The sequence below is a fragment of the Cavia porcellus genome, unplaced genomic scaffold (assembly GCF_034190915.1).
Source record: "Cavia porcellus strain 051 isolate PalLab524CR breed Dunkin Hartley unplaced genomic scaffold, mCavPor4.1 scaffold_18, whole genome shotgun sequence".
In the NCBI taxonomy this organism is placed as follows: Eukaryota; Metazoa; Chordata; class Mammalia; order Rodentia; family Caviidae; genus Cavia; species Cavia porcellus.
Window position 1 is genome coordinate 45482076 of NW_026947501.1, and position 26659 is coordinate 45508734.

Here is a 26659-nt window from a genome sequence, read left to right on the forward strand (position 1 = left end):
ATTTTGACAGACAAAAATATATGCTTTAGAACCATCATATGCATCTGTTTGTTTAGTAGCAAACTTATGATAAATTATACTTTATAACAAACATAATAAATTATATATTACACTAAATTTTCTTGAAGGCTAAAAAAGGAAACATTCATTATGTTTAAAATATAATGTTAATTCATTACTTCAAATAAAAAAGTGAGTAGCTATTATATTAAATTTACTTACTTCAGACTTACATTCATTTGATACTCACATAAAATTTACTACTTAAGTAAGTGTAACAATGAAGTTGGCTTTGACACTTTTTGAAGGTTGTTTTGGGAGTCTCAGTCCAGCTACAAGGTTGATGCTCTGAATGTGTAGGGGAAAAAAATCAAAATTACCCAAGAAACATGTTACAATCATTGTGAACACATGAAAATATCATAGCTGTTTCACTCTGTGTTTTAGCCACAGTTCTCACCCCCAAAGTTAAGACAGCTGGTGTCTAAAACATGTTCATTATTTTATTCCCATTGAGGATGAATTTTGAAAATCAAGTCCACTGTGCAAAGCGGGATGAATTCAGTGGCCTCCACTCACCTATGGGTTAAACTGTGTGAGTTGGTCTACACTCCATAACCTTGCTCCCTCCTTCCTCAAAGGCATAGATGAGGATCAGGAGATTGTTTTTCATTATTTCCAATTTGAGACTTTAAAATATAACCTTGCTTATATTTTAGTGCATCTAGTTTGAGGATAGCTGGGAAATAATGGGTTTATTTTGCTTATTTACGTGTTATTTTGGTAGCTTTAATATATTGGACCGGACTGAATTGTTTCTCAGTTAAGGTCTGAAAATATTGGACCCCAGCACTCACAGGTTAAAAAAGTGCCCCTGGCAAGTGATGTAACTGAGCTGATTCTGAGCAAGCTGGTGAGTACAGGAATTCTGTTTTCATTTAGGCAGATGCAATTACAGTATGAAATGCAACATCACATTCACTATGAGGTTTAAGTGCTGAGAGTATTGTGACATCTAAAATTTAATTTCAGACTTAAAATGTTAACCTGGAAATTTCATTCCTGTTTTGTGAAAAAAAGGAGATATATGATTTGGCCAACTGAGATAATTCCAATTAAAATCTGTAAGATGAAATTCTAAGGGTCAGGAATACAACTTTTACACTTATTGCTGAAGACTGAGTTAACATCATTTTGGTTGCAAATTGCAGAGAGAAACGTTTTTAAAGAAAGTGCTGCCATTCCTGCAATGCAGCTGGCTCCTGTCCTGGGATCCCAGCCCTGACACCTTCACAGCTCAGCAGCGGGCTCTGTTTCCAGTCTGGTTCCAGGCTGTTCTTTTACTCTTTTTTTCCCCCTTTTTTCTGGTACTGGGGACCGAACTCACGACCACCTGCTTGCAAGGCAGGTGCTTATGCAGCTGAGCTAAATCCCCAGCCCTAAGCTGTTCTTTCTAACTGCACGTCTGGCGGAAGCACTGAACACTATACCATACACCAAGCAAACCACGCCGATGTATATTGCACGTGTGTGTGTGTTCCCATTTTAATGCTAGAAAAGAGAAACATAATACTTAGTGACTTCATGAAAGCTATGTACATACCACAATATTAAAATCGATGGCTTCTTTCCCTTTAAGACTTATTTTTGCTTTCTATTTTCTGCCCCATTTTGAAATTCCCCATATGCTTTCTGTGGTTGTGATTTTTCCATTCCCTGAAACTGGTTTGTATGAAAAATGTCATAGGGTGGATCCTTCAACACCAAGTTGTCTCACAAATAAATGCCCAGAAATGCACAGGGTTCATGTGTCTGTTTTACTACAAGGGGTGCTTTTGGAAGTGCCAGTAATAAGTGTTCAGCAAAATTCATGTTAATTTACCAGTTTCTTTTTTATCAAGCAGAATTGGTGCATATAGCTACCTCTTTTTACCTATGGCTCAATTTGCTTCCAATACTGACTTAGATGGTATCCAAGGCGCTCCTTTTTGTAGCCTGTGGCAAAACTTCATACCCTTCAGCTAAAGATAAGAGTCTACTCTTCTATCACTTGTGTTTGATGTCCTTGATTTATTGCTGTCAAATCATCTCCTGGCACTCCAGCTGCCTTGATCTATGTGTCATGGACATACGCAAAGGCCAAACAGACTCTATTTTCTTAAAACTTTGTGCACAAATAGTGCCATTCTTCATTCATTTTTATGCATTCAATTTGCCTGTGCCGAGAATAGTTTATGCTATTACTAACAGAGTAACAGATTACAAGGCTGGGAGGTAGCACAACAGTAGAGTGCTTGCCTAGCACGTGAAGGCCCTGGGTTTGAGCCCATGTCCAAAAACACAAAACAGAACAGAACACCAGGTTGCATATTCAGCAAATGTTACAGTTCAGACTATGCAGGAAGGGGACAACCATCACAGTAGGAAAAATCAGTGGTTCATTTATCACACCATTCCCTGGAGTGACAGCCTCTGGATATGCAGTCAGTCTATTTTGCCAGTGATGTAGCCAATGATGTGCAAATAGCCTGGCTGATTTCTTCTTTCTTAGGCTCTTTCTTGTGTATTTCCTTTTTTCAAGATAAAAATAAATTCTCTGCTTAGTCATGTGTTCTTTGATTGGGGATTTATTCACTTTTTTACCTAATACAACTATCCATCATCAAAACTGAAGCTTCTACAGATGAGAAATAAAGTTGTTGCTTCACAGGTGTTGCTCCTAGCTTGGCATGAATTTGTGTGATTGCATGTTGTTTTTCTTGAACTTTTTCTTTAGAATTGATTTTTTACTCTCTGCAGGATTATTGTCCTCTTGAACTCTATTTATATTTTAATATGTATTTTATATGTCACAAACCATCTTTCCAGGGCTACTTTCCTACCGTGCTCTGTTGGGGAAAGCAGTAGTGGGAAGGATCATTGTAAGTTGTCCTCAATTCCTGACCCTTCTGGGCTGGAGTCGACATTGAGGAGAGCCTCTTTATTGGTGAATGTTGAGCTCAGAGTTAGGCTCTGGCGAGGTTTCACTGGTGCGAGTTCATTTAATTTAATATTTTCATTTCTGACCAGAATTGTCTTATCCATGTTTTCTTCACTGTGCCTTGCAACAACAGCATCAAACACATCCAGTTTTGGTGGCAAGGTTCCACTTTCAAACAGGTATTTGGCCAGATAGGAGATGCAAATGTTGACTAGGAAGGAAGTCACCATGGCGAGGGTCTTGAATGGGAACCTCTGGTTGTAGACACCATTGTCCATGTAGTACCCCGGGTAGAAGATCACAGGTTGCAGGTACAGATAGGGCTCCCCTCCTGTTACTCTCAGGAAAACCCCAGCCACGTAGCCTGCTACCGCCCCATATGTGTTGGTCCCCTTGATGAACAGCACACACAGGAGCTGTGGGAAGATGATGATGTAGACCAGGTCAGAGCTGAGGTACCAGAGCCCGTACACTGTCTTGGTCAGCAGCGCCATGGCCGTGGCAGAGGCTCCAAACACAAACACCATGATTCGCATGACCCAGACAATTTCTTTGTCTGATGCCTAAGAAAGAAAGAAACTGACAGTCAGCTTTACTTATAAGGCTTTGGCTCATTTAGGCAGAGTATGACATATCTTCATGCTTGAAAACTGGTCTAGAAAAGTCCCTGGGTGAAATGGCTCAGTGTACTGGCAAAGGCAACCTAACTCACAAGCCCAAGCAGTGAGCTGGTGGCATCCTTGACATTTGTGTGGGCATCTATGCACTGTGTGTGTGGAGCTAGCCCTGCAAGCCTATCATAGATGGTTGGGGAAAGGTAGACGGACTAACCCAGCACCATCAGGAATAGTCAGGCAAGGGAGGGTCTCATTTACACCTATTAAGCAGCAGCTCTTTGGTGACACCTAGACAGTCTGGTCTGGTCTTATCTCCTCTCTCTGCAGGAACGTCACCATCTCTGAGGCTGGTCAGACCTTCCTAGGTGTTTCCTCAGTAAGACCCAGAGGGGCATTTCACTATTGACCTGGGAAATCTGGAGGCAAGCTACAGTTTGGGAAGGGAGGCCCTTGGCACCTCAAGGCTCATCATGCCACGTGGTCCCAGACAACAACTAATAGTGCAGTTAGAACAGCGGGTTCATGGGGCGTTTATGATGGGGCTGCGTCATGAGATCTAATGGGGGGAGCGGTCCAGAAGCTGCTCAGAAGGAGACAGGTCCTCAGACGCCTGCTGCACCTAGTATCATGTGAAGATATTTTAGGCTGCATTACTCTTTTATCAGAAGGACAGAAAGCTTAAATTACAGCAACATGACTGAGTCTCTTGGGAATAGTAATTGGATTTGTCCCCTTAGCATTAACATGAATTATAACATTATTGATAATATCCATTCATAGCAAAAATACATTCATTGTTACTTGAATTAAACTTGTATGCTTAATCAAAACAGGGTCAGACTTTAAACCATCTCTATTTCTGTCTGTCTGTCTGTGGATCTATCTATCCATCCATTTTAGATAAGAGCCTTCCTTACATAAAATGCATGGGATCAAAGCATTTTAAATCTCAGGACTTTTCAGTTTGGAAACATTCACACCTACCTACTGAGGTGTCTTGGGGATGAGACCCAAGTCTAACAAAGAAAGTGACCAATGTTTTGTGTACATCTTACACATATAGCCTGGAGGTAATTTATATGATATTTTAGATTTTGTGCAAAAAGCAAAGTTTCATGTTATGGAATCTCCCATGTTAGTGCTCAAAAGTTCCAGGCTTAACATTTTAACTTCCACAGTTTTAGACACAGGAGGCTCCCCTGTCCCACTATCTACTCTTTGCGAGGACAATGAGCAACAGCCACAGCGCAGTGTGAGAAGGGACGGACGCTCACATTTTGCCGGAAGGAGAGCTGGTAGATGTTGCGTGCGAACATGGAGCTGGCCGACAGGATAGATGAGTCGGCCGAGGACATGACAGCAGCGGACACCGCGCCCAGGCCGAAGAAGGACACGTACACGGGACAGAGGTGCTGCAGCACGATCGGGAGGATCATGTCTGCCTCGCCCTTGTCCTTGGGGTTGTCCGGGCCGAATGAGGTCTGGTTCCAGTCTGTGGAGCAGAAACAAGGACCATGACACACAACCGGGGCCATGCTCCCTTCACTGAGGAGCTCACACTGTTCTTGGTAGTTTGGAAGCAATGTAATCATGTGTGTCATGTCTGCAGGTGGGATGTTCAGTGTTGCTGGGGGAAGCGCCTCACGTGCCCAGGCTTCTGAAAGGCACAGCTGTCCTACGGCCCTCATTGAAGCTGTGCCGACCTGACGTGCAGATTCTTTTTGCCACTGGGGCACCGTATTACACAGAATCTCGGCACACAGATGCACTCCCTGGACCACAGCTGTGGTTTCCCCACCACCCGGAGCTGAAGGGACACGTGTGGCCTCTTTCTTAGCGCCATCCCTCCTGGGCACAACCTAGAAGTACACAGTGCTATCTCATTCACCACCTCCCTGAGCTCTGCTTTTGTCTAATTAAATTCTATTTTGTATAAATTCTCCTAGAGTAAGGGAGCCCCTTTGAATTCACTAAAACCTACATTTTTGGGGTTGAGATTTTCAAAGGGGTTTCCAAACTTGGCAGGGTAAGGCAACTTGAAGCCTAAGTTTACCTTGAAATTTATCCTTATTTACTGCTTAATTATAGCATATGTAAAGTACGGGGAACCTGTACATGTATATCACATAATTCCTTTTCCTTCTTCCTTTTTTTGTTTTTTAGACAAAGTCTCTCTAGTTTGCCCAGGCTGGGCTTGGATTTTCAGTGACCTGCTTCAGGCCTCAGAGTAGCTGGGACCCCAGTTGGACATCGCCAGCTCCAGATTCACAGTTTCTTTTTATTTGCTGAACTTCTTTAATGTGATGATAAGCGAGGTGGTTTCTTTTGACTCCACCATTTTTCTTCCCCCATTTTCTTCTGTAACTGGTATTATAGTTATGCTTAGATGACACTAACTCTAAAGTCTTAAGTGAGCTCTTATACCAGAAAAGCAATTGAGAATGTGCACCCTGTCTGAGGAAGAAGGGGGCCTGGAGTGGTTTCTGCCAGCCTGTTGTCCCAGCACATGTAACTGTCCATGCAGCTCCCCAGTAAGATGCACTCCCTCTTCTGTGAAATAAATCCAGGCTTTTCCCAAAGGCAGCAGACAAGGCACTGCACTGCTGTCAGCCAATTGCTCACCTCTGCATGTCTGTGTCATGGGGGGGACAACTGGAAGGGAAAGGGGTGCCGTGACCCACAGCTGCTCTTTTCTGCATGAAATAGCCCAGTAACCATATCTACTGATTTAAAGTCAAAGTCACTGTGTACAGATCACTCTGGACCATCTTTAGAAAACACAACAGGGTGAAATGTGAACTTTCTCAAAGGTACTACAATATCCTCTATCTAGAAAATGCTTTTGAGCTTGGGCTAATGTAATGTCTTTTCACAAAATGCATTAGATGATTAGAATCAACCTAAGTGTGGCTCTGAGGTACAGATAATGATCTCTATGACCAGGCCTCAGTCAATAGCATTGCATTCATTACATAGTGGGTCTGAAGTTTATTCTCTGAAGGTCAACTCCTTGGGGACATGACATTGAGTTCATAAGGAGGGGACAAGGTCACAGAGGTGGGGCCCTCCACAGTGCAATTAGTGCACTTAACATAGAGGCCAGAGGAATTGTTTTCCATTGCCAACATGAGAGGAGAGGAAGGGTTGGGGTGAGGGGAGTCCAATCCCATAAAAAACAAGATTTTAGAAGTGTTCCACATGGAGGCTATTAGGGAAATAACATCTCCTATTGCTCTTTTAAAGAATCATTTCATTTCTTAACCTGTATACATATTGATTGCTTCAAGGAAAAGCAGTTTGATAAACCATGGAAACTAGTTAGACTCAAGCTCAGAGTAGCCAATGGGAAGTTGTGAAAAAGGCAGTCTAAGTCCTTAGCACTTTGCCTCCTCCAGGGCCTTTGGAACACCACGCTCCAGTTTTGTCCTTGGTGGTAAAATCTGCAGTGACCAGAAACAGGGTTTTCTCAGAGCCCTCCCAGCCCCTGGATGCAGCTGGGTGCTGGCTGAGAGCAGGGTGGAGGTATCTACACAGCAACCTCTTAGACACACAGCTGGGGCAAGGGGAGTGATCATGCAGGAAGCACTGGAAAGCATGGACCATGGGACTATGGTGTGGCACACAGGGGCCACATAATGTGGGTACAGTGAAATGGGGTGAGGAGTTGGAGGGCCTGGGGCCTCCTTCCCCTGCTGAGGCTGCAGGACTTACTTGTGGAGGCTCCGATGGCCCCGATGAGCACAGCTGGGAGAGCCATCACCAGGCACCCAAAGGCTGCCAGGAAGGACAGCACTTGGGCATAGGTAGCTGAGGACGAGGACAGCACCCTCTGGAAGTAGGCCTGCCACGGGATTCCGCCCAGCGTCTGCACAAAATCCGGGAGAGAGGATGGCGGTTAACACCACTGTGCAGCCTCACAGATTTTCTAACCTTTGCAGGGGTTGGAGACCTTTCTAACTCTAACCTTTCTAAGGGTCAGAAACCTTTCTAGCTCTAACCCTTCCAGGAGTTAGAAATCTTTCTAGCTCTAAACTTTCTAGGGGCTAGAAACCTTTCTAGTTCTAACCCTTCTAGGGTTTGGAGACCTTTCTAACTTTTCTAGGAGTTAGAAACCTTTCTAGCTCTGCCCTTTCTAGGGTCCTGAGTCGGGCTGCATGGACTGCTCTGCAGTCCACATGTCTGCATTGCTATCACTGTGCTCACTGTGATGTGAATCCCTCGCGCCTGGTGTGTGCTGAAAGTCTGGTCCCCAGTTGATGAGGTCCTAGCAGCAGGGTTGGCGCCATTTATGGTAACACATTACAGCAGCCCAAACAGACCTAAACAGCACGAAGACCAGGATTCTCACAGCACAGAATTATTTCCCTGATCACTCTCCTTTGTAATGGCAAAGGACAATCCTTTCCTTTCTTTATGTTACCTCTTTAAGCTTCTTTCAAACAACCCTGAAGTCTTCAATTTGTTCTCATTCAGAAGTTTCAATCACCATAAAATATTTTCAATATAAATAAGGTTCTGAAAGCATGAAGATAAAGTGGAGTCCATTTGGCCCATTCCACAGCACAGTGCTGGGCCTGGCAAGAACCGGAGGGACATAGGGTAGGAGCTGGTCCCCGGGAGCTCCGCCACCCTCATCCAAGGTGGGCAGCCAGGTGCTCAGAGGCCGCAGTGCAGCAACAGGGGCACAGCAGGGTTCATGCCTGGACTCACTCTACCTAGCATCTAAGTGTCATCTCTAAAGTTTAACTGATACAGGACATGCATGAAAGCCAATGGCAAATGGGCACTGCAGGAGTTTGTCATGTTCTTGATGAGGAAAATGCAATCAAAACCTTTGGAAAACTATGAACAGCACCAGGACTGTCCATGTGCCCTGAAGAGTCTGTGCGGAAGTGGAGCAAGCAAGGATGGTGTGGGGTGATGAGGAGGAAAACCTACAGCAGTGACTTGGAGTCAGTCCTCCCACACTCAGTGGATGCCCCAGATGCTGATGGGGAGAGGAGGGTCCCTGGAGAGCAGCTACAGGGAGAAGGAAATTCCAGCCCCCCTGATGACAGGGAAGCTGAAGGCAACCCGAGCGTGCAGCTCTGGACAGGCTGGTGTCTGCCACTCCACTGCAGAACCTCGTTCCTCTCTACCTTAGTGGCCTGGAGAATGAGCTCAGTTATCACAGGCACTGAGGTTTCCTTAACTGCCTGTCTTTCCTGGTAGTATCTGAGCCCCGAGATGTCCATGCTATTTGTTCTCCTCTCATCTGTGCCAAGGACAGGGTCTGCCACATGATTTCCAAGCAGTTTCTTTCTTTAAAAGAGCTGTACATGCTCAAAAGTAAAATAACAGAGCCAAAGGAAGAAACTTTAGAATGCACGGTTGTACTTCTCAAGTCTGTAGTCTTGCAAGAACTTTCTTTCTTTTAGCAACCTATAAACCAATATATTATTAACTCTTTCAGTGTCAAAGAAAGACAGGAGCTGGTGCACCCCAATGACACGTGACCACCTCAGGTTAGGTCACCAGAGGCTTCTTTTTGTGTGCTTTTAAGTAAGGTGAACTCTGATCTCTGTTTACAAACAGACCAGATATCTGTGTACCCCCAGAACTTAACCCTAGTGGGCAGCCTCCAGGGGACTTTGGCCTGTTGGGAGGGACCAGGCCCCAAGAGTGGAATCAGCATCCTTTTGAGGAGATGTCATGGAGCTTCCTCCATTCTTCCCCCCGCCCCCAGGAGAGGAGAGAAGAGAAGGCAGAGGCACTGGGTGCACTACTTCCCTAGGGAGTATAGCTCTGCTCCTGCACTCACTGCAGCCCTAATGCCTGGAGAGACAGCAACCTGGGTAATAAGCTTGAAGGAGGCAGTGCTGACATCTAGCAAAGGGCCACAAAGCCAGAGTCGTGAAATCCCTCAGCGCTCCAAAGAGGAGACACTCCATTATTTTGGTGTAAGCAGCAACCTATTTCTTGTGTTGAAATCAGACTGTTGTTATCATGTATAACCTCTTTCATTAGAAGAATCCTGAAATCTGGAAAGTTCTCTTGGATTTTCCCTCTTCCTGAACTGTGATCCCTGCAGGGTCCTTTTCTGTCTGCTGTCCTGAGCCTCTGCTTCCTTTCCGAGTATTTCTTAGGTGCTCAGGGGCCCTGGAACCACTCATTCACCTACTACATACCTGGGAATGCATGAGTTACCTATTTCAGAATACACTGGTTCCCAGTGCTTTGCTCCAGAACCCAGACTGAGACTTGCTGCCAGCCTGGCCCTCAGGAAAGGGATCCTGGAAATTCCTTGAGTGTCAGGAGCACTCAGCCCCATTCCCAGGCCGGCCACTGCTTACCAGCAGCAGAAAGTTGTCCAGCCAGGTGTAGACCTCGAAGGGCTCAATGGTTCCCAACCAGGGGTCCTGGAACTTGGCGTGCACTGCTGTGAACCCGATATCGGCCACCGCAGGATGAGACAGGGCGAAGGGGACGCTGATCCACTGTACAAGAACAACATGGAAGCCTTAGTCTGACTTCCAGACTCTGGGATGTGGACTGCGAGGCGCCTGGTGTGCTGCGCCTATGGTGACACAGCTCATCTGCTCCTCTTTCAGACAGAGGAGGGCTGAGGTCACACTGTCTATTACATCAGGGTACACTGATTCACAGAAACTGAAATGACATGTACTGGCAGTCCAGGAAGATCCAAAGTATAAATTCAAGATACAGTTCTCACCGAATGTGTTTCACTTTTACATCATTGTAAAGTCAGAAATCCTAAGCTGAGCCCCTGAAAGTGCAAGACTATCAGGGTTCTCTGAGCATGGGTGTGACCTGTCTCTTGGGGATAAGGTTGGGTGGCACAGAGGCAGCTTGGGAAAGGGGAGAGACAAAGATAGCCATGTGGAGAGACCCAAGTTGCAAGCTCAAATATTTGTATCTTATTTTGCAAGCAATTGGAAGCTAGGGGATTTCTCCTGGGTGTTAAAAATGTTTCAGTGAGATTTTGTCTGGATTCAGGCATTGCAGCTGGAACACTGGGAAGGCGTCCCAGGTCAGCTCAGGGCCACCTGCACTGAGTCTGACCTACCACAGGGCCATCTGGGATAGGAACATAAAAGGATGATGAGAAGCAGGAATGAGGCCGGCCAGCGGTCCTGAGTCCAAGGGCAAGGAAGGCCACAGAGGAGGGGTCAGGGAACCTCATGGGGACTCATGGTGATAACAAAACCTGCCTCCCACAGAAGGTTTTAGAGGATCTGGTTTAAGGAGTCAGTTAATCAGTGATGTCTACATGGATAGTAGCTAGAGCCTAGAAGATAAACATCCCCAATCCAGGAGTGTCTTAACTAAGTGACCTGTAGAACTTCACTCCTCATTAGGTCAGATTTCATAACAGAAAGATGTCACAGGGTTCATCTCTGCAAGTGTGCACCCCAGCATCTTCACCCTTGCACATTTGATTTATTCGCCTATATGTTTCAAGCTCTGGTCTCGTGTAAGCTTAGGAGGCAGCACATACATCATCTACTAATGGATAGGCCCCTGGGGCATGTTTCCTGGAATAACAAGCACATCCCTTACCAGAGCCCACTGCCATGCTAACCTCACTCTGACCTGCAGGAGAGAGATTTATTTCTGTGTTCTTTGCTTTATCAGTGGACATTTATGATGATGTTATGTAAATATCAGAATTTCTACAGTGTCCGCTTGATTTTGACAATTTCAAAAGAAAACAGTGAGAGTCTTTGAGCAAATTAATATGAGTAAATGACATTCCATAAAATGCAAACAAACATCTAGAAGAGGAGAAATGTAATATTTGCTAGCACATGATAATTTATAGTTAAACTATAAATCTAATACTGGTCCATTTAAGTTTTTCCCCAGGATATCACTGCAGATGTTAGAAAGTTAAAAAAGGATCTGAGATCATTCTTCATTTTTCATCTGTAAGTGTCTAATCCAAAAGCTAAAGTAGATGGAAAGCTTTTCATTATAAAAAATAAAGAAAAATGAGGAAATTAAGGGCACTTGAACCATCTTTGGGGACATGAGTCAGGATTTGCTGGCTCTGTCTGTGGCCTGTGCACAAGGGCACTGCTGCCTACAGGAAACAGAGATGACCATGGCCTGGATGAGATCATGAGCATAAACCCACAGGTTCGACGACTCAGGACTCAAGGAGGGCAAGAGTGGATGAGATCATGAGCATGGTGTGTGAAGGCCTGCGTATGATGAGACTGTGAATGTGGTCTGGTGTTATGGCTTATGCCTACATGTCCCCCAAAACTCTATGCATTTTCAGACAGGACTTCCTCAGAGGCAGCTGAATCCAGCATTTGTGATTGATTCATGGTTCAATGCTGGGTTAAGGGTGCTGAGACTAAGGCTGGGTGGCTGCTGGATCAGTCCAGTGCTTGGATCGATACTGCCCTAATCCCAGCCGTCTGGATAAGATAAAAAGGGCAGAGAAGAGGTATGTTTTCCCCTTGCTCTTGTTGTTTTTACTGTCTTCTGCTCCCATGTGCCACCCTGCCTTGGAGCCAGCTGATCATAGACTGAAACCTCCACAAACTGTAAGCTAAATAAACCGCTCCTCTTTTAACTTGAATATTAGGTATTTTGTTTCTGCAATGAGAGAAAAGTGACTGGCCAACCTAGATGGCCACATGTTGGAGGAGAATGTGAATGTGGATCCAGTCCTGTGTGGGGCAGGTCAGGAAGGAGGACTGGGATGGTCCATAGCAGAGTGGACACACTGTCTCTTTTGCACTTTCTTCTGATATGTCTTAGGTGTGGGATGCTATTATTCACAGAATTATAATCTCCATGTTTTAACATAGAAATCTGCAAAGAAAAATCATTGACTAGCATGTGCTTAAGACACACAAGAAAACTTTTAACCTAATACTAGAAATAATAATGTTTCACATTCTACAGTACTCTTTGCTAAAAGCAGAACACAGATATTACCTGAGTCCAGGCTTGAAAGCAAAGTAACAGGTAATATTATACTTTCTTACATGATAAACCTTTTGTTTCTGAATCCCAGAGAGGAAGATTAATATTTGGGACCCACAGTTTTTCTGGTGGGATCATTTCTGAGTCCTATGAATAGTCTCATAAACAATATATTATCACAGAGGAAGGTAAGAGAATGTGCAAGTTACCACTAAAACCTAAGTTTTGCTAACATGAAGAAAAGCATATTGCAGTCAGTTCTCAAAGAGGATCACGCAAGTTTTCATCAAATTTAGACACGAGGGAAAGGAAGATCTAGACCTTTCCAACAAGTAGACTTGGGGGACAATTTTCTGTCAAAAATTAAGCAAATGGCGAAAGCTTTTGCTTAATTAAATCATAGAGAAATGATTTAAACTTCAAAAGACTATGCAACTTAGTGTGTAGTACTCATCATAAAAAAAGTAAAATTTCTCCCCTTTGTTGTTACTATAAAATGTTAACCTTATATCCACAATCCATAACATCCCATTATCACACAATATACATAATACCAGAAAGAAAGTCTGCAGCTGCCCACTCACCAGTCCTAGGAAGATGCAGAAGAGCTGGACGACATCTGTGTAGGCCACTGAGTAGAGGCCGCCCACCAGCGTGTACAGGGTGGCGATGAGCGCAGACACGATGACAGACACGTGCATGTCCACATCGATGATCACACTGATGGTGGCACCTGAAGGCCAGAGAGGTGTGGTACAGAAAAGTAGCGGCTGAGGTTCCCATGCCACACGACAGGCACTTGGGACAAGAGGCCATGTGGGTTCATACACTGAAAACATCATCCAGTCTGTGACGTCAGATCTACAGAGACCTTTACTCTTGCTTTCTGAAGGTAGTATTTTCCTAACTTGTTTATGTGAGACCTGGAACTCAGTTGTATGAATAAAGAATACCTGAAACTTTGTTCCCAAGAACTGACAACCCTTTCCTCAGGTATCTGAAACTCTGATGCAGTTAAATACATGCAAAGTATTTACTTACAAGCACAGGAAAATGCAGCCTGTCTGAGAGGCATGAGGATCATTTCCACATTGAACAATGAGTATTTGCTTGCTGTTTTGCAACTAAGTAAGCCTCTGACTTGCAAATGAGTTGCTTTGGGAGAACTGTTCACAAGTTGGACTGCAAAGTGAATCCTGCACAGCACACCTGTGGACGTTCATAACTCGGATGTTTGTAATTTGGGGATTCCCTGTACCCTGCCCTCCACCAGCCTGTGCTTGTGATTGAGACAAGTTTTCCAGGGGAAATCATAAAATTGGTAGATTCTATCAACAACTTCTCAAGTCAAGAAAAATCACTTTGATTGATCTATTTGGAGGCATGTGCCAGTTCTCACAGGATGCCAGTGTGCTCGAAGAAAACACTTTGTATATCTCCTTTTATGGGAATTTTCAGCATCAAATTGTTAGGTCAGCCTTGGAAATCAAATGTGTTTATCTCATTTTATGACTTTGTGCCTGTGTTTGGTGCTGCCTATGTTTTCACCAAGAACTTTGTGCCATGAACCCTCTGGACCACCTCTATGCTTGGGTGCCTGCCTCACGACTCACTCGGGGCTTCACCAGTCCTTTCCCCACCACGGTCTGTGATGTGGTTACATTTAAGACTACTGAGGCCATCAGTGCTGGGTTCACTGTCTCTCCCTTGGCAGTTAATGGTGCAGCCTGCAGGAACAAGTTCACTTAATCTCAGAGCGAGTTGAGAGACTTCCATCTACAATGGCAACGCAGATGTTTCCTGTGCTTTATCTACAGTAATAAATTAAAATTATTCTCTTGAATAAAGGCCAATTAAAAAGAAAAAAAACAGTAAGGTGTGGGATAAAGACACAGGAAAGAGGTTGCTTTTAATTCTGTGACTTTACATCACTATTGTACAGATATTTCACAAGGCATTTTTTTCCCTGATTTGGATGGAATGCTTCTCTATTCCTGCTTGAGTGTCATTATCCACTTCAATGACAGTGCCAAGGCCCTATCTCATCAGTTAGGAGAATCCAGTGGCAGAAGAAGGAAGACTGGCCTGCAGGGTTTGCCCCAGCAGACGCTGCCCTTCCTGTGACTCAGGGACCCTAGAGAAGCCACTGCCCTCTCGATCACTACTGAGAACAGGTGGAATTTTTCTCTGAAATATTTTCTGAATAGTTACATCAATTGTAGTGAGTAGAGCAAAATTAAAACTCCAGGTCTCCTGTGAAATATTAGTCTACTTATGCAAAGATGAAAATAAATACATCTGAGGCCAAGACAGGAGGATTGTTGTGAGTTTGAGACCAGCTTGGGCTACAAAGTGAGTTCAAGGCCAGCCTAAACTGTATAGCATGACCCTGCATCAAAAATAAAAGAAGAAGAAGAAGGAGGAGGAGGAGGCGCGGAAGAAAGAAAAGAAGAAGAAGAAGAAGAAGAAGAAGAAGAAGAAGAAGAAGAAGAAGAAGAAGAAGAAGAAGAAGAAGAAGAACAACAACAACAACAACAACAACAAAAAGAAGAAGAAGAAGAAGAAGAAGAAGGAGGAGGAGGAGGAGGAGGAGGAGGAGGAGGAGGAGGAGGAGGAGGAGGAGGAGAAGAAGAAGAAGAAGAAGAAGAAGAAGAAGAAGAAGAAGAAGAAGAAGAAGAAGAAGAAGAGGAAACTAAATACATTAAATAAAGTTATGGAAAAAAATCCCTTAACTCGAGCTGTTAGAAGTCTAAGTGCACATTTCTGTAAAGCACTGGATGATGCTGCCCACGCATACCAGGTAGACTGTTTGCGACTTTTGCAGAGAATGCTGTGTTTGCAGTTGGGTCAGCTGGTGAGCAGGTGGACACCACAGTGTCAGCAAAGACTATACGGTCCTTCTGCCTCAGCCTCCCACAGTGCTGGGATCACAGGTGTGGGTCACCATTGGGATGCAGCTCGTTGCAAAGACCCTGGGTTTAGTCCCCAGTATTGTGAAATGAACAGCAGCACCACAACGTCTCAGGAGTCCATAAGCCAAGGGGAAGGAGAGACGATGGGATGGGTGAGAATGAAGATGTGGAAGGCACAAGAAGGGTGCCACGGATATCTGCTGTCCAGGACATGAGCTCTGCTCCAACTGAGCAGTGCTGGGCCTGCTTGTGGGGCCTGGAACATTGCCTGAGGGCTGGGGACCAGCACAGCAGGACAGTGTGGCCCAGAACCAAAGCTGTACAGGAGGAAAGAAGAGCAGGCAAAGAGATGATCAAGCGGTTGAAATCCACAGATACAGCTGTCCTCACAGCATTTACGTAAAGCTGATTGTATCCAAATTACATACAATTGTTACTTTCAATAAATGTCTATTTTCTTCATTAACAAGGTTCTCCCAAGTCTCAGAGCCACACACACTGCAGTGAGGTGATAACAGATCTGGTACGCATCCATTCTGAAGCAACCAATGCAATTTCCTGTAGACACTGGTTTTGAATTAGGGCCAGTTATTATTTTTGAAGAAAATATAAGTGGTAATTAAAAATACTCATGGTTTGCCAGAGCCTAGACTTCAAACAAGTAATGATTTTAGATATATGTGCATGCCTGTGAGCATGGCAAGAGGAGAGGGAGGCTGGGGCTGGAGGTTTAGCTCGGCGGCATAAGCGCCTGCCTTGCAAGCAGGCAGTCGTGAGTTCGCTCCCCGGTACCGATAAAAAGGAAAAAGACAAAAAAAAAAAAAAAAAAGAGGAGAGGGAGGGCACAGCTGCATATACACAAATTAACTAAGGGAAGCCGAGTTGTAGCTAATGGTTCTTGTTTACGAAACACTTCAGAACAGTGGCTCATTACTTCCATTCTCCTCTCCAGGCTCTGTTACATAAGGAGATCTTTAGAGTCACAGCGAACAGTTTATAGTCTGTTAAATATTCAGCCCACTCCTTTTCTGATCCTCAGCAGGTAGTTTGTTCCTAAGACCCAAATGTCCTGCGCTGACACCAGCGGGAAGCCCAGGCCTGTGGCTCCGGCTCAGAGAGCAGGTGGGGGTGTGTGCGGCTTCGGGGCGCACTAAGGCACAGGGGAGGATGACATTCATGGCTGGATGCAATCAGATGATCTTCTTTTCTACCGGAACCACTCTGTGCCTGCATCTGAGAGCAGGAAAGTGACAGGTTGTATGGGCGACTCGAAGAAGAGTGAGAGCTACCGCGCTGTCCAGCATTTAAGGGCTGCGTGAGAAAACAGTGGAGTCCAGAAGAGAGGCTTGCTGCTGGGATACACAGCCCGGCAGGAGGTCCCTCCTTTCTTACTTCTGTTCTGGCCACCTCAAGGGTGCTGCATTTCCGTTTGCAAGAAGAGATGGAAAATAACCTGAGGATGAGTGGCCATGAGTCTGGTAGGAGGCCAGGGACCTTGGCTTGCAGCAGGAGGCGCCCACCTGCCTGCGTGGACCGGGAGGGTGCTGGGCCCAGAGAGCTCCAAGTCGCTGCTCCTCCAGGTGCTGTGAGTGGCTAGAAGCCAGGTGGGGGAAGAGCTTCTCCGCACTGTCAGTCTTGGATCCCAGCTACACCCTAACAGGTCTTCCTTTGGTTTTAGAGCCCTTAAAGTGCACAGGACTCAGTGATGAAATGGGAATACATGGGGGTGGGGGAGCAATGTTCTTTTATCATTTTTGAAAAACACAAAGCTCACAATGTTTCCTTTATTCACTTTTCATATGGGACTATAACTGTTAACAAGACATTTTCCACCATGGTGCAGGATTAGAAATCGGATTTGGAGTAGATGACTAGGCCTGTGTACAGAGTGACAGGACAGGTCCTGTGAAGACAGAGCAGCAGGTGGCTGGGCATCCACAGGAGACCCCTGGTTGGTTCCCAGGGATCCTTGTGGGGGCCCTAGGACGGGTGCCAGACAAACGTGCAAGACAGAGGAAGGGAGAGGAGACAGTGGGGCTCTGGGAGGAAGGAAAGAGTGGTGGGCATCCTGAGAGGAGAGAACGGAGGCCAGGTTCCCTGAGGGCCCTTTTGGAGAGTCTGCCCCTCTGCAGGAAAGGGACAGAGGAGGGTAGACGTAGGAGGGAGCATGTGACCGGTGGGTGCAGCCACAGAGCAGGCAGAAAAAGGGCACCAGGGTGACCACATGAATCCAGGGAGGCTTGGCCTGGGCAGGTGGAGGGAAAGGAGGCAGGGAGGGGAACTGGGGTCGGGTGGAGGAGGCCAGGTGCCAGTGTGAGCAGCTGGGTGTGGTCAGGACAGGCTGAGTCCACAGGGTGGGGGGTCTGCTTCCACCTCATCTCCCAGATTGCAGCAGAGGCCTCTGGTGGCAGTCACCTCCCTGTCCCTCCCTCGGTTCTACCAGAGGAGAAGAGAAGCTCAGGGTGCAGAAGGCTGGTGAGTGAAGCAGGACATTTGCACTACTGGGAGATCCAAGCTGCCACACTCAATATCTGCACTAGCGACCCTGGCACTGGGCCTATAGATCTGGAGTACTGAAACAGAGTCAGGCAGTCTTGGCTACGGGGTTTACCTATCTCCTTAGCATGGGGTTGCTGATATCCATTTGTCCTTGTTTACTGTTGGAACTCACACTTGGTTTTCTATTTGGTTTTAATTAGACATGTTTTATGTAAAAGGTAGCATCTTTAGAAATAGGAAAGCTTTTAAAATGCCTGATATGCTGTGTTTTGAGGCTAGATCATTTTGCATAGGTTTTAGGACATCAGTTAACAAGGCAGGTGTTATGTGAAAAACAAGAACAGGTGAGCAGTTCTTGGGTCGCAGAAAGCACCCTTATTTTGGGAAGAAATGCAGGCATAAGTCACTGCTTTGAACTTGATCAGCACCAAGCATTCTCCCTATAAGGACACTAGTTTTCAAAAATAAACTTAGCTCTCTAGTTTTGGTTAACCAATGATGCTTTGCTCAGAATTCTGACTTAAAAAGCAGCTCTTGATCATTAGAACCATGACTACCACCACACTGATGTGACTCAAGCAAAATCAAATGCACTTCAGCCTCTACTTAGCCTCTGCAGTCCTAATGCGGTAACACAGAATTTCTGGTAAGATTTTACCAATGCAAACACAGCTAAGGATATGGCTGTACAACAGGAAGTGAGTCTCCATGTCCAATCGTCAGGAAACTGGACATACAGGTAGACCTTGGCTCTGCGGGTTGTTACCTAAGGCAGAGAAAATTGCTGCAGCCCAGAACATCTCTCCCATGAGCGCGGGGATGAAGAGGAGGCCACCCATGCGCTTCCCATATATCTGCTGAAATGGGTCCAACATGGTCACGTAGCCCTTGGAGCGCATGGGTTTGGCAAAGAACAGACCACCTGGAAGAGATTGAACACACGGTGATGCAGAGACTATAGATGCACAGTGTCAGTCTCTGCCAACCTTTTAGCACCTTAGAATTTCTCCAGGAAAATGAATTCTTTAGAATGTGTGTATGGAGGAGCCAATCTGTGATGTACTGTGGCTGTAGCACCCAGAAAATATTTAGCACCCTACTATAAATTCTTTAGCACATTTAATACTGCATTTGTCCAGCAGACAGTTAGATGGCATAACTTCTGGTGGCGAACCAACAGCACGCAGACTGTTCCTGTTGCCAAAAGCTCTGAAAGGTTTGCTGTTGTTGGTGTAAGTGATGAGCTGAAGGTGGGGGGGGGCAGTCGGCACTCACCAAGAGGCTTTGATCACAAAGTTCTGAGTAAGAACCAGGTCCCACACAAGTGTTTTGAGTGGAAAGGGAAGAACTCTCTGTTAAATTGTGATACACTATTTTTGACCAGTAGTTAGTTTGCCTTATGAAAAAGAAACTCAGGTACAATCCAGTTGATTCATTTCAGTGCTATACCCATTCTTACTATGAAAGGCATAGAACATGATCATCTTAAGAAATTCACTGTTCTATGATCACAGGATCAAAAAATTTTTTTCTTTTTTTCTTTTTTTTTTTTTTTTTCTTTTTTTTTTTACATCTTTCATAAGCATCCGAGCACTGCTGTTCTGCTGCCTATCTGGTAATAGCCACTTGGAAATCTGGGTGACATTTTCCCACAGCAGGTCCTGACATTGTCTAGCTCATTGCTCCGTTCTCAGTCATGCTCCTGCCCTTCCTGCTGTAGCGAGGGGTCACCAAGATTCCAGCCTCCACTTACCCACCACCAGACTGAGAGCATATCCAATGGGAGCCTGGGCCCAGGCCAGGCCGTGGTCTGGCACGTACACTGCTTCCGCCGTCCCGTTGATGTACCCTCCTCCGACCCAGGTGGCTGAAATAGAGGGAGGGGAGGGCGAGCCACTGTCACTCTGGGAGCCTGCTGTCCTGTCTGGCACAGTGGCCACTGGCCTCGTGTGGCCAGGGGCACTTGCAGAGCAGCCATCAGGCTTGGGGCTCTCATGAGGCGCTCCGGGAAGAGACAGAAGCAACCAAAAAAGGAGGTGAAAGAACTGGAAAGACCAAACATGGGAGAAAGAATTCTGCACCCAAAATGACACCGAAGTTCAAGAATGAACTTTGTATTAATCACAAAACTGAATGAAAACATTTTGAATGTATTGAATTAAGTAGGTTATATTACTTGCTTCAATTTAATTATTTCTTGTATTTTCAGATGGCATTTGTAGAAAATTTAACATCATTTGGGGCTCACCTTCCATGTCTACTGGACCATTCTGCCCCAGTGTTGTCCAGAGCTTTTAGACATCAGCACTTTGTGGTAGAGTTACCAGATACCATGGCTCTGAGACCATGCAGGGCAGCCTTCACAGCCTCTCCCCAACCCCATGCTGCCACCAAGGATCTTCATTTCAAGGCTTCCCCACTTGAAGGGTATCAATAATTCTATACCAGTCATGACTACTGTCCTCAAGGAGTGGTGTATGTGTGTACTAGTGTGTGTGAGTACAAATGTGTGTGTTCCAGTGTGTGTACAAGTGTGTGTACAAGTGTATGTGTGTGTACAAGTGTGTGTGTGGGGGGGGGGCTCAGTTGCATGTATGAGTGTGTGGGAGGTTTGCACCAGTATTTTTTCACATACACTGACAATGCTGGCTATATGCAAGCCTGGCCATGACCCCAGTGGGCTGCACTCAGAAGAATAAAAGGTCCCCCGTGGGTTACAGTGATCTCTGTCCTCTCCCCTGCATCGGCAGACACTCAGGGCTGCAGCCAGCACTCAGGAGACTGTATTGAGATGGCACAAGGCATGTGGTCCTTCCATCTAGATCTTTTCATGTGGTGTTTGGTATTTCACAGGGAATGCTGAGAAACACAAGTTTCTCAGATATATAAGAGTTCTGTAGCATAGTAACAGGAGGGAGGTTAAGTGACCAAAGAAAGCAAGTTTGGGCCACTGTTTTCTCTCAGAAAGCAACCTAGTATTTGATGCTCACTGGAAAACAGAGATAAACGGAACATCTTATCTGCAGCATGCATAGACACCTAGAAAATACATAGATTACTCTTTAAGAATATAGTCAAATATTAAAAATGACATCTATCTAGGATTTAAGTAAATCTCTGATGGTCAGAGGCCAGTAAAAAGCTTACCAGAGGTGAGGCTAGATTCTGGGTTGTATGATCCTAGTGAGAATATAACTTCACACTGAAGAGTTCTCTAAAATCCCCCAGAGCATGAAGAAAAGACATCATATGCATAGGGTTCTAAGGGGATAGTGTTTGTGATGCTCATACTAGTATTTATCTGACTTCGAATCCAACAGGAAATCAAGAAGAGACTATGTTGTGAGGTCAATGCTGCTTTTAAACATTTGCCTTGGGAAGTTTTCTTCATGGTGATGTTAAGTCATTTAACAGGGAGTTTATGCACTGACCCTGAATGGACCAAGATGCACCTAGCGGCCACTTCCATCTCACAGTGGCTTTCCCACTGGGTGTCCACAAATAACATACCCTGTGATTTTTTCTTCTTCTATGCCCTGCTGGATTTTAGACACACACACACACACACACACACGGTGTGTGGATGTGAGGAGCCTGGTGAAGGCAGGGCTGGGCCAGGCTCCCGCTGGGTGTGGCTGCTGCCTGCAGAGCCAGATTGAGAGCTCTGCTTGGATGAGGCTGACAGCAGCACTCATGGTGATCGTCCTTCCCTGCATAGCTCTTCTGTCCCTTGTCCAAAAGGAACCCTGGCACCTGCAGGATTACAGCATCATAGCACAGGTGTGAAGGCTGGATCCTTACTGGGACTGAACAAAGTGCTCCAGCTGCCCAGGCTGGACACTTGCTGGGCCATGCTGGCCCCTCTTGCTGCTGTGTTTTGCATCAAATCACTAGTAAAAACACAAACTCTTTCAAATTCCGTGCATTTTAAAAGAGTAAACATTTTCACCCTCTATTCTTTATGAAATACATACAAGCAAATTAATCTAATAAGGTTCAATGTTATTCAGATTTGAAATGAATGATGGTTTTGACTGAGGTTCTTAGAAATTTTGAGAAAGGGCTTTTGAAAGTGAGCTAGACCACGACAGTTTACCAGAAATAGTATTTGAATATTTTCTATATAATTTGATAGTGCATTAGGCTAAAAAATCCCTCTATATAATAAAAAGACAAATTCCAAACATTACCATTATAATCATGATAAGTAGAATATTAAGCTAGAGCAATAGAAGATTATAATAGTTTGCAAAGAATAAAATACTTTGATAGGCAACAATCCATTTATTCCTGGAGGTGGCTTCACAAGCAAAGCCCCCCATAAAAAAAAAAAAAAAAAAAAAAAAAGAAGGCCACCTGCCCAGCACCAGAGCCAGGCTGTGGCTGCCAGGAGCCCTGGGTCCTGCTCACTCTGGCCCTTTCTAACCTGGAGGCCCTGGCTCTTTGTGAAACCCCAGACCCCCTTCACGGCGTTCTTATAAAGACCACAGGAGTTTCCATACTGTCAGTGAGGCATTCAGCAAATGTGCCTGCCTGCAAGGTTGACTCCACAGCCCACGTCCATGGTGGAGCTCCTGATGGACCTACTTAAGGCTCCTGGAATGTGGGTGCTGTCTTTCTAGACTGGTTTGGTTACGTTTTGAAATGCAGGGTAAACCACTTGTAAATGCCACCTCAGACTGAAATGCAGAAGTGTTTGGATATGGTTTCCAGTGGGATATTTTTCTAACGTTCCTGTTGATGTGGGCTGTATCGTATTGCTAACGTCTAAATATCTACTAGGACTTCAGTGAAATGTGTCGTTCGTAAGTGTAATGACTAATATGAAAGACCAAGACAGAGACAAAAACCACCCACTACTGACAGCCCCTCACAGAAGAAGGAACAGCCTGCCCTTCCCAGCAGTAGAGGCAGCCAGGGAGCTGCAGATCCTCCGGCCTGCCTTCATCCTTCTGGCAACATTCCTGCACACCCCGCTTTAGCACTGCTGTGGAGGGGCTTCCGATAAGTAATCAGTTCTCAAGTGGAAAGCAGGCTTCAGAACAGGGACTAGATACTCAGTGTACTGACGCAGGATAAAAGCCATCACCGGATCATGTCCACTGATATCAGTTACGGGGGAGCTGAGGTTCCATTCCCTGCCCCTGTGAAGAACCAGGGTGAAGCTCCTTTTATCCAACAGGTGCAGGGTGAGCAGGACCAGCCCCTCCGTCCTTCCACCCCATTTCCTCTGCTCCCAGTGGGAGTGCAGCCTGCCCTTGCTTCCCCTGAGTCTGGTCTGGTGACTGTCAAATCACTTTGCTCAAGTGTGACCACAATGAAAACCTTTCATTTCCACACCTAAACACAGAATTATGGAAAGAGAACCGAAAGAGTCCTATGGGACTAAAAGCAAGGCCTGCCAGGCTCTGAGAAGCCGGGGAGTGGGCTGCCAGGGCGAGGACCTACCTGTCATGGTGAAGCCACCCACCAGTAGCCCGATGTCCCGGCCGCCCACGATGATGGCCTCGCTGCGCTCCTCAGCGCTGCCACTGTTCTTGGTTCTCCAGGCGGCCCAAATGCCCACCAGCAGGATGAGCAGGTAGAACACCACGATGGCGACCAGCCCCTCCACGTGGAAGGCCATAGTGGCCCCAGCCTGTGGACGCGGGAGGGCGGAGGAATGCAGCAGAGGCGGCCAGCTGCAGGGCGCCAGGAGCCAGACCCGCCCTGGGGAAAGAGGACACTGCTCCCGGGAGGCGAGGCGGTGGCTGGCGTCCTGCTTCTGCCCAGCAGCTCCAAGCCCTTCTGTGTTCTCCAGTAACAGAAAGGGCGGGGGAGCTGCTCAGCAAACAAATCAAAATCCTTTCTCATTTAATAATTCTTTCCATTTAGAATTAACCTAGTATCTTAACCGGTAGTTCTGCCCAGGAAGGTTACAAAGAACCAGTTGTGTTGCTTATTGAAACCAAGTTCCATCGCCTGCCTTGTCCTCTCCACCAGGCCCGTCAAAGGATTTATTGGGGAGTTGGTTCCAAATGGGATTCGCTAAGGCTGGAAAGAAAACTTTAGGAAAATCTATTTGGACTGCACCAGCTACCTGTTTCCAAGGAGTTCCTGAGCTTTGGCGGGGGACAGTGGCCACCGAGGGGCAGTGCTGCGCTGGGGTGAGGTGGCCCTCTTGGGGCTCCCCCTGAACACCCTGAGAAGAGGCTTTGCAGCCCTGCTCCCCGGTGGCCCCTGGGAGTGGGGTATCAGGTTCCAGACAGAGAGGAAGGACGGGTTCCGGGGCCTCTGCCTTCGGGGGTTGCTTTCTTTCATCTTATTCCTCTCATGGTCACGGCGGCATCAGGGACCCCAATCCGCTTAAGGAAGTTGGGGAAAAAGACTAGCGAGGCAGGTGGGCGCGGAGCCCTTGAGCGCAGGACCCGGACCAGGAGCCCCGCCCCCCGGAACCCCATAATCTCCCATCTCCTAGAGCCTTCAGAGCCCCGACTACCTCTAGCTCCGCGAGCCCAGCTGCGTCCGGGGCGCCGGCTCCTACCTGTGGGGTGCGCGTGGGTTGGGTGCCCGAGTGCGCGGGAGCAGGGATGTGGGGCGCACGGTGGGAGGTGTTCCGGGGGCTGGGGTGCCGGGTGAAGGGTGCGGGAAGGGGCAAGAGCTGGCGGGGACTCGGCGCAGCCAGGGGACAGGGCGATTGGGGCGATCGATAGATGGATCGCTATCCAGAGCCCCTTTATAGCGTGGCCGAGGCGTGGGGCGGAGGCGACGTCAGCAGCAGAGCGGGGCGGGGCGGGCGCGGCCCTGGTCCCCAATGAACCCTTTCCCCTTCCCCCTTCTGGGTGAGAACAGCTGCTGGCGTCCAGGAGCTGCTGGAGCTCGGCCGGGAATTCGGGTGCGTCCCAGATCTGGCACCAGCGCCCAGTCCTCAGGGGTCCTGAGAGCCCGGGGTGCTGGCTGAGGGTCCCCAAGGGCTTCAAGGAGAGCGCTCTTACTGTTTCCTTTTCTATTTCTTTTCTTTTAAGTTCACGCCATTTCTAATAAAACAAAAGAGCATCTCAGTGAAAGACACCAGTACGTGCGCTTCTCCCACACAAGGAGGCGGTTGGGTCAGCAGAGACCGCGCTCCTCCTGGGGCCAGCGGGGTCTCTGCCGCTAACCCGTCCTCCCTCTGCCGCGCAGAAATCCCCTCCTTCCTCCGGGATGCACCCGCCCCTGGACTCCCGCGTCTGCATTTTCCAGCGAGCCCGGCCACATAGGCATCGCTGTAAGCACCTCTGCGGGTGTGTGTGCCTGCTTCTGTGTGTGCAGAGGTATCTGTGGGTGCCCGTTTGTGTGCCTGTGCACAGTTTGTATTGAGATACGTTACAGGAGAAAAAGAATCCTGTAAAAGAGTCGCAAGCCCCAAAGCCAGGACCTCAGGGTCCCCCATCCTTCCACACCCCCAGGTCTGCCTGTGGCAGCAAGACCCACAGCTTTCTGGCTGCTGTCCGGCTCTGGGCAGGCTGCCAACCACCTCCCCTCCTGGGCTCTGGGTCTAGGAAGGTCTTTCCAACTCCTGTCCCTGCCCCTTCCTCTGGCTTCCTAGCTTGTCAACAGCAGATACACCCAGTGCTTTTTGGGAAAAGAGCCCCGGGGACCCAGCAGAGGTGAAGGTGGCCCAGGGCTGTGTGGACATTCCTCAGCGGGCTCCGCGGTGGGCTAACACCAGGACCTGCATGGAGGGAGGACGAGAGTGCACAGATCTGACAGAGGGAGAAAGACAGGATTTCCTGTAATTGCTCAGGTGTTTTAAAAGGGCTTCACTCATTCATCCATCTATTTATGTAGGTTCAGTTCAAGTTTCTGATTCTGGACTTTGGTCACAATTTAGCCTCTGCTTTTCCTGTGGGACACAGGTACAGGCGGTGATGACACAGATATGGGGGAAGCTGGGTGGGAGTGGCCATGGCAGTGTTTGAGAGAGTGCACAGGGCTGAGGTCAGGGAGCAAGTGTGACTGAGGCTCAGGGGGGACCTGGAGCCATGGCTGTCCTCGGAGTGTGGCCCTGGCCAGGCTCAGCACTGGAGTGGGGCCAGGCACACACTCTGGGCAGTGGGGCAGGGAACTGATCCACTTTGAGCAGGCAGGCATCCAGAACAGACTCAGCACCAGGCTAGAGCTGGGACAGCGACCTTGACAATGGCCATGCACATCCAGCGGCAGAGCAGCTGTCCTCCATGGCAAGAGGCAGCTCGCAGTGACAGCGCTGATGTATAGGTCTGGTCCTGGGGAGACACTTTCTCATCTGCAGCTGTGCTGCTGCATCGGACTGAGGCTGGTGATGCTGTGCCTGGGGCCCCAGGTCCCCTCCTGGTGCCCCTGCCCCTTTGTCTTCTACATGGGTCTAGTCTCCACTCCAGAGGATGCGTGATTACACTTAGAGCTGGGGAAATAAATGCCAGTGCTTAGTCGACTCCAGCTTTAGGAGATAAAAAGCCAGTTTTGCATTTACAGATTACGTATTGAGCACACGCATTCTGGCATTCCAAACACTGTCCTCAGCACTGAAGATTCCCTTAGAAAATGATGTACCTCCCTGCCCTCAGCAGCTCCCATCCAGAAAGAAGCTGTGCACTGTGGTCGAGGCTGGGCAGGCTGGATGCATGGCATCCACTCCTGCAGGTCCTAAGGGAGCCTGTAACATGGTCTCAGGGCCCAAGCTATTCTTTTTTTTTTTTTTTTTTTTTTTG

General features: G+C 47.1%; 1 protein-coding gene across 2 annotated transcripts; it reads right to left on the reverse strand.

Moving 5' to 3' along the window:
• Positions 1 to 1192: 1192 nt before the first annotated feature.
• On the reverse strand, positions 1193 to 24741 carry Slc5a7 (solute carrier family 5 member 7). 2 transcript variants are annotated; one of them, XM_063229728.1, is made up of 9 exons: positions 24472 to 24741; positions 23397 to 23768; positions 19702 to 19815; positions 18715 to 18870; positions 13122 to 13270; positions 9930 to 10073; positions 7309 to 7462; positions 4872 to 5089; positions 1193 to 3543 (listed from the first exon to the last, which is right to left on the reverse strand). In XM_063229728.1, the coding sequence occupies exons 2-9, from the start codon at positions 23572 to 23574 to the stop codon at positions 2917 to 2919; spliced, it is 1740 nt and encodes a 579-aa protein (XP_063085798.1). In that variant the 5' UTR covers positions 23575 to 23768; positions 24472 to 24741; the 3' UTR covers positions 1193 to 2916. The 2 variants fall into 2 exon arrangements, with proteins under 2 accessions (XP_063085798.1, XP_003471657.1); XM_003471609.4 differs by having other exon boundaries at positions 23397 to 23586; positions 24472 to 24740.
• Positions 24742 to 26659: the final 1918 nt, after the last annotated feature.

Coding starts and splice junctions, on each gene's coding strand:
- Slc5a7 (XM_063229728.1), bottom strand. CDS start 23,574: ATGGCCTTCCACGTGGAGGGGCTGGTCGCCATCGTGGTGTTCTACCTG. Junction 18,871..19,701: donor TGCTCTCAGTCTGGTGGTGG/GTAAGTGGAGGC, acceptor AATCTCTTCCAG/GTGGTCTGTTCTTTGCCAAA. Junction 5,090..7,308: donor GGCCATCGGAGCCTCCACAA/GTAAGTCCTGCA, acceptor TCTGCTCCACAG/ACTGGAACCAGACCTCATTC.